This window comes from Amblyraja radiata, chromosome 24 (genome assembly GCF_010909765.2).
Source record: "Amblyraja radiata isolate CabotCenter1 chromosome 24, sAmbRad1.1.pri, whole genome shotgun sequence".
Lineage (NCBI taxonomy): Eukaryota > Metazoa > Chordata > Chondrichthyes > Rajiformes > Rajidae > Amblyraja > Amblyraja radiata.
The window spans coordinates 37467735-37482765 of record NC_045979.1 but is presented as its reverse complement, the minus strand read 5'-3'; the positions used below and the strand labels follow the sequence as shown (position 1 = coordinate 37482765).

At 44.1% G+C, this 15031-nt stretch overlaps 1 protein-coding gene across 1 annotated transcript; it reads right to left on the bottom strand.

Moving 5' to 3' along the window:
• Positions 1-485: 485 nt before the first annotated feature.
• Positions 486-13010, bottom strand: LOC116986653 (acidic mammalian chitinase-like). The gene is made up of 7 exons (XM_033042227.1): positions 12952-13010; positions 12065-12121; positions 7020-7185; positions 5543-5667; positions 3858-3981; positions 3550-3732; positions 486-655 (listed from the first exon to the last, which is right to left on the bottom strand). Exons 1-7 carry the CDS (start codon positions 13008-13010, stop codon positions 521-523), a joined length of 849 nt encoding a protein of 282 aa, XP_032898118.1. The 3' UTR covers positions 486-520.
• Between the last annotated feature and the right edge of the window lie 2021 nt (positions 13011-15031).

Here is a 15031-nt window from a genome sequence, read left to right as displayed (position 1 = left end):
ATGCTGGAAGCACTCAGTAGGTCAGGCATATCTGAGTAAACATAAAAAGAGCTAAAGTTTCAGTTGAAAGACTTTGTCAGCTACTATTTGATTAACATAACTACTCTTGATGGTATGCAGAGTCTTAATGATGTGGGTGATTGTTAATGGTCACTTTTTTTCCAGAAGCATTGCGGATGTGAGTTTTATTCCAAGTCGGATAATGGCTACTGAAAATCATTTGTGAATGTGTCACAAAATGATTCTCTTTTCACTACTGCTGTATAGTGCACAATCAAATTGCTTAAAAAACAGAACAATGTACGGAATATTCCATGGAATTAAACTCTGACCAACAAGCTTGTATCATATTTTACTATATCAGGCTTTGTAGTTTTCACCAGTCCATTAAAAAAAATAGCAGGACGTAGTCTGCATAAATTCAGAATTAATTTAAAAACTAATAAATATTTAACTCAAAACAGAATTATAATATTTTCCCTCACAATTAATTGGAATAAAATCATTCATTGCCAATTTCTTAATATACAAACTGTACTTTGATTTTAATACTTCGTAGGTTATCATATCCAAGCCATATATGATCCTTGACTGCATATGGAACCTTTTGTTCATCATCCCAAAAATAGTTTGCACCTTTCAGAAAGTCGCAGATCTGTTAATGAGACAGAATTAATATTGTTACTCATTGTGAATTGGCGTCTACACCTTTATTGTGAAATAAAACAAAATATCTACCATGTTTATGTTATCATCTCCACTGCATATAAGCTGTAGGGCGAGCATCAAAAATGTGTCTAGAAATCAACTTTCGTGACCCATGTCTCGGAATTACATGAAATTTTGCACAGATTTAGATAAAATATATTTGAGAAGGAAGTCATAACTCGTCAGCCAAAAGTTGCACATTAATTAATTAAACTAATTAGAAAATGAGATAAAAAAAGTAAGCGCCATATAGTGTCCCATGCCCATATTACACCATGGGGAGCCTATTTCCATGTTGCAGTCTATTTAAACCATATATTATTATACCATATATAAGAGATGAATATGACAGTAGTCATATATAATTATGTATAATTATATTATATATAAATAATATCATGAATATAATTGTGAGTGAGTTTTTTGAATGAGACTGCTGCAGAGGTCCGGCTCCCGAACCAGCCTAATTAATGGGTGAGGGCAGCTCCTGTGGGTTCCCCCGTTTACTGAACCCCACTGACTGCCAATTGCAGAGTGGGGTCACGGCCATAGCGGGACTGGGGCAGTGCCAGGCTGGGGGAAGGCTAAGACATCTTCCACTGACAAGAAAATGCTTAACCCTATACTAACCTTTCCAGAGCTGCCCACGGCTGGAGCTGGAGCAGCTTTGGAATCGGCTGCGGGCTCCGTACGTGTGGCCCCGCAGCATGCCCACCTCAGCCTGCATGCCCTTCTCGATCATCGTGGTGATGATGGTGGGTAGCAGCACTGCCTTGCACGCTGCCCGGGCCGCCTTCAGCACCCCCACTGCACTGGCTCCATCAGACTGACCGCTCGCGCGCTGCAACACCGGCCTACCGACAGCCCGACCAACCCCTCGCAGCACCCACCGGCCATCCGACCACTCGCAGCACCCACCGGCTGTCTGATCCCTCGCAGCACCCACTAGCAGACGACCACTCTCACCATCCACCGTCGGCCCGGCCACTCACACGACCCACTGACGGACCGACCACTCTCACTACCCTCCGGCGGCCCGGCCCGGCTGACCACTTTCACCAGGCAGGTACGGGATACTGAGTTGGATGATCAGCCATGATCATATTGAATGGCGGTGCAGGCTCGAAGGGCCGAATGGCCTACTCCTGCACCTAATTTCTATGTTTCTATGTTCACGACCCACCAGCGGCCCGACCACTCTCACCACCCACCGGCGGCCCGGCCACTCTCACCACCCATCGGCGGCCCGGCCACTCTCACCACCCACCGGCGGCCCGACCGATCCTCCACAGCATCCATCAGCCTACTGACAGGCCCAACCGACAGACTGACTGATCGACTGACCCTGACCCTAGCTCTACATTTGTTTTTTATCATTTTTATTTAACAGTTCACATCATCTATATAATTAAAAGTCTCATCTTGACCACTTCCTGTTTGCGTTGTTGTTTGAAAAAACGCTACCACGTACGGCTGTGATTTTTGGCCATCTTACTCAAAGTCCTCCTCCGATGATCAGTCCATGAGGATTATTCCCATCAATGAAAAATAAAAGAGTTATTAGTGTTTTTAAAATCTTGAGATTATCTCTCCTGTCAATCACAGCAATGAAGGCCATGCCCCTTCTGGGGGGGGGGGGGGGGGAGGGTCTATAAATCCAGAAGTCTGGACGTGGCTCAGTCGCTGCAAGATGACAAGGGAGAGGTCACGACTCTCAGTCTGAGCTGGGAATCTACACAACACTGAGTGTCTACTGAACTGTGAGTGCCCTTTATGTGATTTTGAAACCAGTCCCTTCGGCCCACAACACCCATACTAGTGCTCCAGAAAGCCCCTCCCCCCACTGGCCGGCAATATTGGAATTGGTGGAGAGGTGGAATATTGCGTTGGGGTCTGGGACCCAACGGGTCCGAGGGTCCTCGCTGTCTAGCGACCATAAAACAAAGCGCGGGATTGGTCAATTTGTGTCCGACCAATGTCAACAATGTCAAATGTGCATTGATTGGACAATTACTACACGGAAAATTGGAAGTTTTTTTATATTTATTAAAAAATGTGCAGGTTTTGTTCTTGATTTATATAATATTTTTACACAATATGTTAAAAATTAAGGTCGTTCCGTGAGTTGGGTCACGAACTTGAAAGAAATAACTCCTCGGCCAACAGCCTAATAAAATGATTTAATAAATTGCCATTTTGTCATTCGATTGACAGGTGTTCTCTTGTTGTTGTGCACATGGCGAAGAACAAGTGTAGTTTTGCTGTCAAGAGGGAAGTGTAATTTTCCTGGCCCTTCAGAGGGAGATCTGAAGCTGGATGTCAGAATGTAATTGTTCTTAATTATTATCATAAGATCACATCAGCACAGCGAGACGGCCATCTCCACTGAGAGATGTATTAAATCATGAGGGGAATAGATAATGTGAATGCACTGTCTTTTTCCCAGGGTGCGAGAACTAGAGGGAAAAGGTTTAATGTTAGAGGGAAAACATTTAATAGGAACCTGAGGAACATATTTTTTAATTTGGAGGGTGGTCAGTATATAAACAAGCTGCCAGGGGATATATTTGAGACAGTTACAATAATAATATTTAAAAGACATTTGGATAGGTACATAAATAGGAACGTTTAGATGGATATAGGCATACACGGTCAAATGGGACTAGCTTAGATGGGGCATCTTGACTGGCATTGACAATTTGGAAAGAAGGGCCTGTTTCTGTGTTGTATGACTCCATGAATGGGCTTATATCACACATTTAGTCACAAACACAAAAAAACAATGTAAATAGCAATTAGTTTTGATATGCTGAATTAATAAATATTCTCACAAATGATCACCTCATAATTTGACATGACACCAGATTCATTTGTGTATTTGGCGCTTGGTGCAGGACCAGTTATTGGGGCACCAACTCCGCTAAATGAAGTTGAGAGGTTGTAGCTCCGCCCATAAGTGGCAATTCCAACTATCAGCTTTCTTCCTGGTACACCTTTTCCTCTGTAGTATTTAATAGCAAAGTCCTGCAGGTTGCAATTCAAACAACAGTTCAAGAAAGATTAAGCACATTTTGAAACCTCTTTCCAGAAAATGATTCAGAATTGAAACCAAATGTAATGACAGCTTTAATAGGAATTTACAAACGTACAACACTAAAATACATAGAATCACCCCTTTTGTCTTTCCGAGGATACAGGGGACTGCTGTGACCTGTGAAATTTTCCCAGGGACCATGGAAATCAAATGTCTGCACACCAATAAAATCCAGATATCTACAAAAATTCAAATGCAGTAAAATATATTATTCACAAACAGCAATACAATACTATCTATACTATCCAGCAATACTAATTCATTTGGACTTAATGGAGTAATACAGAGAACAATTAGGATGCAAAATATTTCAGATTATTCTCCCTGTTGCAAACAAGTTGATACTGCCTGATTCAAATTCAGATAATACAATAAGCTTGGCATTTAAAGCTATATAAATCTGTTGTCTTTCATCTGTTGACCTGCATGTAACTCCACACCAATAGTGAGATGGACATCACTGCATCTGAAATTCACTTGTAAACTACTCAGTTATATCAAACTACTGAAACGGGTATAATATGAAAAGCCAGGCAGCTTGTACTATCTTGATCTATGGATAAAATTCAGCAAAGATAGACACACCCCCTCCTGTTGACCCACAGAGACCTTGTTAATAACATCTGAGGAAATTTTCTAAATGTGGCAGTGATTAAGCAAGCCACAATCTGTGTTAGTCATTTTGACAGAATCAAAACTATTAACCAACCTCCGAGGCTACTCCCCTATTATCCAGCTCCAATTAAACATTTCAAAGTATCAGACAATTAAGTGCCTGGACTTATAAATCTTTGATATTGACTCATGTATCATTACATTTTGTGGTATCAACTGAAATGCAGCAAGAAAATCATGTGTCAAGCTGGTGAATGAGTACTTTTCCATGTTGACACAGAGAGCAAGCAGAATTGATATGTATTTTGGGTAGAAGATATTTAATGTCCATCACTGTGGATGTCTTGGTAGCACAACTAATGAACAAGGTGGCCTAAAAAGATATAGGTGTCAGATAATGTTCGGTATGCGCTGAGGAAACCAATATGAGAGTTAACCCTCCGTGACAGCAAGATTGACAACCATGGGGAACTGGTACCTTGTTGACAGTTCAATTATATAATCCACCATATGGCCTGGAACTTTCTTTGCTTACTACAACCTTCAAGCCTGGGGATTAATAATGTTGGCCCACGTCATTGAACAGTACAGTATAGGAACAGGCCCTTATGTTCATAATATCCATGCCGAACAGGATGCCAAGATAAACTAATCTCCGCATGATCTCTATCCCTCCATTACCTGCAAATCCATGTGCCTATGTAAAAGTCTTTCAAATTTCAATATCCTCCACCACCATTCATTGATCATGATCATAAGTGATAGGAGCAGAATTGGGTCATTCAGCCCATCAAGTCTACTCCGCCATTCAATCTTGGCTGATTTATCTCTCCTATCTCCCCATAACCTGTCACCCGTACTAATCAAGAATCTATCTATCTCTGCCTTAAATATACCCACTGACGTGGCTTCCACAACCTTTTGCAGCAAAGAATTCCACAGATTCACCACCCTCTGACTAAAGAAATTCCTCCTCATCTCCTTCCGAAAAGAACATCTGTTAATTCTGAGGCTATGACTTCCTATTAGTGGAAACTCTCCACATCCACTCTATCCAAGCCTTTCACTATTCTGTACATTTCAATGAGGTCCCCCCTCAGTCTTCTAATCTCCAGCGAAACTTACTTAATAATCTTGGGTATTTCATAACTATTATCAATGATCTTTTTTCCTGCAGCTAAGGCAGCTGAAAGCAGTAATGTAGGTTTACTTTCTTTTCTTGCCTCAAGTATAAATGTGGTTTTCAGTTCCTAAGGGTAAGCAAAATAATTAGAATAGTATTATAGAACCAAAGTCAAGGAAATTATGATGAAAGTTTACGACGGATAATTTAGGTTTCAGTGTTTTAGCTACATTTCCAATTCATGCTGCTACCAAAGACATTTGCCACTGAATTGCAAAAGACCTGATGTTAAACCAGCCGATTTACCCAAAGTCAAAATGGATGAGAAATACATGGCACATTTCTGCCAATTGGGATTTTAAACAAACCATTCCAGGCAAGAAATACTACCAGCCCTCAGAGATAGTGGTGTACCTAATAATCTTAAGAAGCAACCTAATATTATTATTAGACCTGCAAAAATGTGATCTCCATTATGCATCATTGGATGACAAGAAATTCCTCCATCTAAAGTCCTGGTAGACCAAAACAGTTATCTTTGGTCCACATAAGTTATCCAGCCAGCAAAGCCATAAAATATAGAAACAGGCATTTCGGCCCACTGCGACGATGATGAACATCAAGTACACTCCTGTACTAATCCCATTTAACTCCTCTCCTGATTCATTTTATTTATGCAGTGGTCCTCATTCATGTGTTTGCTATCTGTGGATTTGAATATTGCAATGCACCTTCGGATGGCTTCCTTTACTTATACATGCCCAAACTTGAGACTATCTAAACTCGGCTATTGGTTTTTAATCTACAACGTTTAATTCACCTGCTACCCTAATTTTGCTAACTTTCATTAATTCCCAATAAAGTAATAGTGTGTTACTTTATTGGAACTTAATGAAATTAAAATTCTCATTTTAAAACTTACTATTAAGCACTGCCACTATTCCCATTCTTCCACTTTCTCCCACCTCAACATCTACCAGTCCAATTCACAAAAAGATCAGAGCTCCCCCAAATCTGGGCTCTATACAATCATGTATTTAACTGCCCCTTAAATGATAACTGAGATATCCATAGCAAAGCCCTTAACTTTGAAATTTCCTCCCTAAACTTTCTGCTTCTTCCTTCCCCAATAAGATAACCCTAAAAGCAGACATTTTTAACAAAGCTTGGCATTTTGGTTTAATATTTCCATATATGGGTCAGTCAAATTTTGTACAATATTCTCCTTTCAAGTATTTTGATACTGTGAAGGAAAAATGTATCCACAACAATAACACATCACCTCTCTTATCTCCTCTATAAAATAAATTTTAATTGTCATTTACCAGAACAAGAATTCTCTTATATTTTTAAATTGAAAACTTTAAGCTGAAAATAAATCCAGGGAGGAGGTTGATTTGAGAGTATGCCACATTATATATTCAATTATTTCATAACATTGGTCATCAGAGATATAAAATTAAATGTTGTCTTTCTTACCTGAATCAATTTTGAGTAGAGTTGTTTGTTTTCTGGAGGATTTCCTGTTATAACAGGGTACGCCCAATCCACATCTAAACCATCAAACTGATAATGCCTCAAGAAGCTAATCACAGAATGGATGAATATTGTTCTAGTTAACTGAGTACTCACCATTTTATTAAAACTGGAACAGTAAAGAAATAAAAAATGTCGTTATGTGTTTCAATCTGTGTATACTTCTTAAATATAAATCTACATGCATTTTAAAATTTAAATCAAATTTCACATTTTATGGAAAAATGCATTTCTATTCCAGATTTAGCCTCCTGGTCTGTGCTAAATCAGGACAAGCCAAGAGGAAATAATTGGATTCAGTGGACTCTTGTAAAATCACGGCCCTCTCACCAACACACATGAATGGGAAAGGGTTTGGTGGCTAGTATTATTTAAAATTCACATACATTTAAACTTTAAAATGTAGGAATCAGGCCACAAATTCAATTAGAATAAGCAGTAAATGTAGAATGGTGAAAGAAGGAACTGTGGATGTTGGTTACAAAAAAAGACACAAAGTGCTGAGTGTAAAATGACTTGCTTGTCACACAAAGTCTTTTACTATATAACTTTATTATAAGCACTACACACACTATGCACTAGCTGTCCGTGGTCATCACTGGAGCTAGAGAGAGAGCTGGAGGTGGGGAAGCTACAATTATACAAGAGACAATGGGGAGTGGTTAGTAGTGGTGAGGTCACTATGTTAAAGGAGCATGCACTGATCTACATCCTTCCTCTTGGAAACAGAAGCGACCACGGCTCATACACTAGAATCAGAAACCGCGCAGGGAACGGTTAGAGCATATCATGATACAGGCTACTCAAACACCCCGTACCGGACAGGCAGCTTGACCAGCCGCCAGAGCGGGTGCGCAACCCGCCTTCCCCTTCAACCGCAGGAGCTGCAGGGACAGAGATGGGAGATCCGGGTGAAGAGTGCCCAGGGGAAGGAGGAGAACGGGGAGGCGAAACAGGTACACTCGCAGGTGAGGCAGGAGAAGGAGGCTGGCGTGTGCGGGGCACAGAGAGCTGAGAGGGCAGTTTCCGGGGCATGCGAGGAGTGACGGGCAGGAGGAGTTTCGGGCAGGGGGGAAGGGACAGGCGGAGAAAACGGGTCTGCGGGAGGCAGAGCAGGCTCGTTGGCAAGCAGCAGGTGCTGGCGGGACCGACGGTACACGGTGCCCTCGTGGTCAACCAGGTATGACCGGGGAGAGTCAGCATTGCCAACGACAACGGCCAGCCGGTGGTGACCGGAGGGGGACTGCATCCGGACAACCTGGCCTGGGAACAGGCGGGGGAGGAGACGGGACGACTTGTCAAAGGAGCGCTTCTGGATGATCTGCTTCTCGATGATGCGCTCCTTGACAGCGGCAGGGCTCCGGACCGTGGGCTTGAGGGATTGCTGAGAGACCGGGAGAGGAGGGCGAGTGGTGCGGGACATGAGGCGCTGGGCAAGCGAACCGAGTGCGGTGTCTCGGGAAATGTTTTGGAGGTTGAGGAGGGCAAGGTAGAAGTCAGAATGAGAAAGCCGACAATGTTCCAGCAGCTCCTTGGCGCTGCGGATAGCGCGCTCCGTAAGGCCATTGCTTTGCGGGTATTCGGGGCTGCTGGTGATGTGGCGAATGTTCCAACGGGTGGCGAAGGCACGGAACTCTGCGCTGGAAAACTGGCTGCCGTTGTCGGATTGGAGAGTCACCGGGGACCCAAAGGTCGAAAAGTGGCGGCGAAGCTTCCCGATGACGGCAGCAGACGTGAGGGAAGGCAGCTGGTCCACCTCGAACCAGCTGGAGTAGGAGTCCACCAGGACCAGGAAGTGTTTGCCACGCCATTCGAATATGTCAGTGGCGACAGCCATCCACGGCAACTCGGGAGCCGGCTGCTGCATGAGAGGTTGGTGCTGTTGATGAGGCAGGAGACTGTTGCAGGCAGCACAGGCGGAGACCCTGTCCCGGATGTCCTGAGCCATGCCCGGCCAGTAAAACTGGCTTTGGGCCTGGGACAAAGTGGCCTCAACCCCGGGGTGGCCGTTGTGGGCGGTTTGAAAGTAATGATCCCGCAGAGCGGTCGGCACCACGACCTTGTGACCCTTCACCACCACGCCGTTGTGCAGCACCAATTCGTCCCGAACCAGGAAGTAGGGCACGGCACCAGCCGGCAGGGAAGAGCGTCAGTCAGGCCAGCCACGGCGGATGACGCCCGCAAGCTGTTGCAGGGCAGGATCAGCGGCAGTGTGTTTGACCAGGGACTGCATCTGCCAAGAAGGAACAATGTTAACGTTCAGTACCATCAGGTCAGACGATTCGCATGGATGGCGGGCAACGGAAGGGAGCGGCGCACGGGACAATGTGTTGGCCACGAACATCTCCTTGCCCTTGCGGTACACAATTTGGAACGTGAAACGCTGGAGCTGCAGCATCATTCGCTGCAAACGTGAAGAGGCAACATGGATGGGCTTGTTCAAGATAGAGACCAGCGGCTGGTGGTCAGTTTCAATGGTGAAGGTGTTGCCCAGAATGTAGTCCTTGAATTTGGAGCATGCGAACACCACGGCAAGGAGCTCCTTCTCGATCTGGGCGTAGCGCTGCTCAGCAGGGGTCATGGTGCGAGAGGCATAGGAAACAGGCAGCTGCTGGTCGTCATAGAGCTGCAGGCAGGCGGCACCGAGGCCGAACTGAGATGCATCGCAAGTGAGGACAATTGGCCTGTTTAAATCGAAGAACTTGAGAGTCGGGGTGCGTGCGAGCTTGGACTTCAGGGCCACGAATGCCGAATGGTGATGCGGGAGCCAGACCCAGGCATTGTCCTTCTTGATCAGCTCCCTCAGGGGAGCACTCAGTTCGCTGAGGTCGGGTATGAACTTCCTCAGGTAGTTGACCATGCCCAGAAAGCGCTGCAGGCCGGGCACGTAGGTGGGAGCGGGCAATTCGGTGACCGCTGCCGTCTTCTGGGGGTCTGGCTTTAGACCCCCGGCCGTGAAAACGTGGCCTACGTAAGTGACTTCCGGAACGCGGAACCGACACTTCTTCGGGTTGAGTTTGAGATTGATCTCACGAGCCCTGTCCAGGACCTGGCGGAGGTGCAGGTCGTGCTCAGCGACGTCCCTCCCGTACACCAGAATGTCATCCACGATGATAGCGCACGGCAACCCGGCAAACAGCTGTTCCATGGTGCGCTGGAAAACCTCGCTTGCTGAGTTGATCCCAAAAGGCATGCGGAGAAAACGGAACCTGCCGAAGGGTGTGATAAAGGTGGTCAGGAAGGAGGAACGTTCATCCAGAGGGATCTGCCAGAAGGAGCTCTTGGCATCTAGGACCGAGAAGACTGTGGCCGGACCGACCTGTGCAGCGACGTCCTCCACTGTCCGCATGGGGTAGTGCGGGCGTTTGATGGCAAGGTTCAGGTCTTTCGGGTTGATGCAGATCCTGATCTCGCTTTTGTCCTTCTTGGCAGCGACCACCATGGTGGAGACCCACCGGGTGGGAGCACTCACCTCCTTGAGGATGCCCATGGCCACCATGTCACGTAGTGTGGACTCCACGCGGCCCTTCATGGCAAAAGACACACGGTGGGCCGGTCTAATCACCGGGTTGACCCCCGGGTCAACAACGATTTTGTAAGCACAGGGCAGTTTTCCCAGAACGTCATCAAAACGGTCGGGGTACTCGCTCGGGGGGGTCCATGGGGGCCTGCACCAGGTGGATGTCGCGGTGGGAAGAGACCAAGCCAAAGTCCTGGCATGCACGGGCGCCCAGCAGGGTGACGTTTTCAGAATCCAGCAGGAGAAAAGTGAGGGGCCGAGAGGTCTCAAGAACTGTACAGATAAGCGTGGCATCAGGATGAGCGATTGCAATATAGTGTTCATAGTCGCGCTGGAAGACAGTCCAGTGGTGTACGATGTCCGTGTCAAAAACGAGCGTGTCGGGACGACGACACGAGTTGGACATAATAAGAACAGGGGGGTGGGGACACAACCGGGAGAAAACAAATAATAAAAATAAAGCCGATGAACAGGAGACGCGAGTCTACCGCTGTGACACCATGTAAAATGACTTGCTTGTCACACAAAGTCTTTTACTATATAACTTTATTATAGGCACTACACACACTATGCACTAGCTGTCCGTGGTCATCACTGGAGCTAGAGAGAGAGCTGGAGGTGGGGAAGCTACAATTATACAAGAGACAATGGGGAATGGTTAGTAGTGGTGAGGTCACTATGTTAAAGGAGCATGCACTGATCTCCACTGAGTTACTCAGTGGGTGAGGCAGCATCTGTGGAGAACATGGATAGGTGACGTTTCGGGTTGGGACCCTACTTCAAGCTGATTGTTGAGGGGAGGCGGGGGAGAATGCTGGAAGAGAGGGGCAGGACGAAACCTGATAAGTGGTTACAGATGGGAGGTTTAGACATGCGCGACTGATGGACCCGCACTGCGCAAGCGCGACTACCGCGTTCAAAGTTGTACCATTGACGACAGAAATTAAGTTAAAGTTAATAAAGTGAATAGAGGACCCGTGGAGACATTTGTAAAATAGAACAAAACTTATCCGTGAAGCCGTTGGGTCCCCGTTGTGAGGTCAGGCAAGTACTCGCGAAAATAAAAAGGCGATCTGAAAATCGGCAAAGGCCTCAACTGCGCAGGCGCGGCTGACGGGTTCCCTTTGTGATGCCAGAGATCTCCGTTGTTTCGCGCATGGCAACCCTCCCCCAACTGCGTAGGCGCGGACGGCAAGTTGTGGAGCTGTTTTAAGTTAATTTAAGTTTTAAAACGTCAATAACTTGTAAAATATAACATCAATCTGAACTAAACTTAAGTTAAAGTTAATAAAGTGAATATTTTACATTTACAGTTTAGTAATACTTTAAAAATTGCTCGTGGCATTTATACATTTCATTTGGAATACTGCGGATAGCTTGCAAAACGGCATCAGGTAATTATTGATGGGAATTTTACATTAGTTACACGTACATATTTTACCAATATATCCTCAGTACAAACTCTTACCGAACAGAACCAAAGTTCCAACCTCCAACAGCAAGAAGTGTCTTCAATTCACTATTCCTTTAAAAAATAAATCAAATTCATGTATTTAAAAAAAAATAATTGAAGTAAACCTTCATAATGTTGGTAACAGATATTGGTCTCAGTGGTCTAAAGGAAAACTTATTCAAGCACCTTTTCAAAATAACCTTAAGATAAGATATGATGAGATTATCTGGGGATATGGCAGAAAATTTGGCCTTGTGCTTTTAAGGAACACTTTAAAAATTAATAGTGGAAAGAGTCCAGAGGTAGGTTCCATGGTCCAGTATACCCAGCCACTGTAGTCGTGGTTGGTCGAGCAAAGATTCCAGTTAATGACCTCTACCCTCTGACCCAACAATGCTGATGATGGAAGAACATGGTGATGGTCATGCCCACCGAATTAGCAGTGAGAATCTCTATTGTTGCAGATCTTCACTAAAATAGAAAGGGGCTGCATATGGGTGAAGTACAGAGGGATGTGGGTTTTGCAGGAATCACAAAAAGGTGAAGCAAGTAGTTAAGAAGGCAAGTGACATATTGGCCTTTATTGCAAAGGGGTTGGAGTTTAGAAATTAGGAAGTTTTGTAACAAGGGTATTAGTGAAGCCACATCTGAAGTGATGCACTTTAAAACAAGGAACTGCAGATGCTGGTTTACAAAAACAGACACCTACAGCTTTGGTCTCTTTACCAAAGGAGATTTGCCAGGTTTATTCCTGGGAATAAGGAGATTGCCCTAACAAGAGAGGCTAAAATGCTATCTAGAGTTTAAAAGAATGAGGAATGATCTGATTGAAAAAACATAAAATAATAAAGGGGCAGACAGAGTAGATATCGAGATGCTTTCACCAGTGGGAGAATCTTGACCAAGAAGATGTGGTCAAGGTGTGCAGAAATTTCTTCTTACAGATGGCGATCTCTGACATTTTCTATTAAGGAGATGAGGCTAAATCATTAAAGATATTTAAAGTGCAGGTAGATCGTTTTTTTAAAGATAGGGAATTTGAGAGGTTTAGCGCCGACAGGGCTGGTTTGAAGGGCCAGGTGACCTACTCCTGTTACCTTCTTGGCTTCACTGCATGGCATTTGTGTGGCTCAAAAACTTCATCCATCAAATTGCTGAGGGTTGCAATAGTGAACCAGAACACATATATCCTGCTTCTTGTGGACAGAACTAAATTGGGTATTTGTTCAAGTTGTCAGGTAGAGCTGCTGACATAACTGTACTGGAACACTGGCAAGAGGGAAAGGTTCCACTGTTCCAATATTGGCCAGCCTTTTCTGAGCCCAGTGCTCTTAGCTGTTCCTTAATATCAAGTAGGGTGAATCCAAATGACTTTAATAGATGTAGGATTCCCGGTCTTCCCCTTTGAAGATGACAGCAAATTCTTCAAACTTGAGGATGATGCACTAGCATATAGACTCAGAAACACACACAAAAAAAAGTGTTGGTAAGAGACAAAGGTGTTTGATTACGTTGAGGAGGTGACCTAGAAAGAATTTTTTTCAACACAGTTGTTTTCCTGCTTTAAGACACATGAGACTACAGATGCTGGAATGTTGAGTAAAAAAACAAAGTACTAAAGGAACTCAGCAGGTCAGGCAGCATCTGGGGAGGGAAATAAACAGACAATGTTTCAGGTCACGACTCTTCTTCAGACTGCTGAAATAGAGGGGAGAGATGGTAAAGAGTGATTTCCAAAACAAATCTCGTGATTTTCTAGATCCTAATCAAAATTGTGTTATAACCAATTCGATCAGCATAATATAAATAGCATTCCTTAAATTATCAATCATATTATATCCTATTTTCATTATGAGAACATGTTATAGCTGAACTGCCTGCATTCGCAATTTGCTTTCGAACTGTTGCAAGCAATTTGACTGTATTTTTTCTCCATTCTTGCGTCACAATTTAGTAGTTAAATGTCCACCAGCCTTATTCAGGTAGAGACCATCTGAATGGCATTGTGCATGGGATATCGTGTCTCACAAATGTTAGAATTTTTGTATAAAGTTTGGCATGGTAGGTTGTTCTGGAAGGTTAGATCAAATGGGATACAGAGAGAGCTAGGTAATTGCTTACATAATTGACAATAGTAAAAAACAAGGTGATGGTGGAAAGTTGTTTTTTCAGGCTGGTTGTCCATGACTTGTGTTGTTCCTCAGGGGTTGGTGTTGGGTCCATTCCTGTATGTCAAGTTTATCAACAATTTGAATGCACAAGGCATACTTAGTAAGTTTGCAGATTACATTAAAATAAGTGGTATCGTAGACAGTGAAGAAGATTATCAAGAATTAAGCCATAGCAAGAATGGTATTCCTCAGTGTGCTTTCCATTTAGGTAATTATGTGTCCTTGCTGTAAATTTGAATCACTGCCCACTTTCTATTATCTTAAGAGATACCGTGACATATCGTCAGAAGTGCTCTCGTTGAAGTTATGAAATTTAGCACTGTACCTGAATTAAAATACTGAAAACGGTGTGATTCTTCCCGATTTGTATAATAGATTGACTTGAGTCAGTGAGCCATGTATTTAAGTGAAGTTAGTATAGCAATGCCCATGTCACTGGATTTCATGCAAGCAATCTTATCAATGGTAAAAATGTTACTGTTTCAGTTGATTAGTATTATTTCTTTTCATGCAGACAGAAACACAGAAAATCCAATGATTCTTCCTTAACGAAACCTAAACTATTAACAGATGATTGCGATTTTGTAAAATTACAAACTTGTCCTTGAAATAGTGGCTTATTATATATGAGGAGTGTTCGCCCAATGCCGGAGTTCCATCTTCCCGGCAAGAGGGCCTATAACATCGAGCCGCCGTTGTGGCGACTGGCTGCGGAGGCCTCAAATAGGCCCCGACCTCGGGTGGACTAGGAGGAGGAGGACTGGACTTTTTGGTGCCTTCCCTCACAGTGGAAAGTGTTGATTCTGCTGTG

Bases quoted from the DNA above. Each gene is read 5' to 3' on its own strand.
- LOC116986653 (XM_033042227.1), bottom strand. From the start codon at position 13,010: ATGTCAGAGATCGCCATCTGTAAGAAGAAATTTCTGCACACCTTGACC. The intron at 5,668-7,019 runs GTAAGAAAGACA...GCTTACCCTTAG, and splicing joins TCTACTCAAAATTGATTCAG to GAACTGAAAACCACATTTAT. The intron at 656-3,549 runs GTGATCATTTGT...TCTCATTAACAG, and splicing joins GTGTCATGTCAAATTATGAG to ATCTGCGACTTTCTGAAAGG.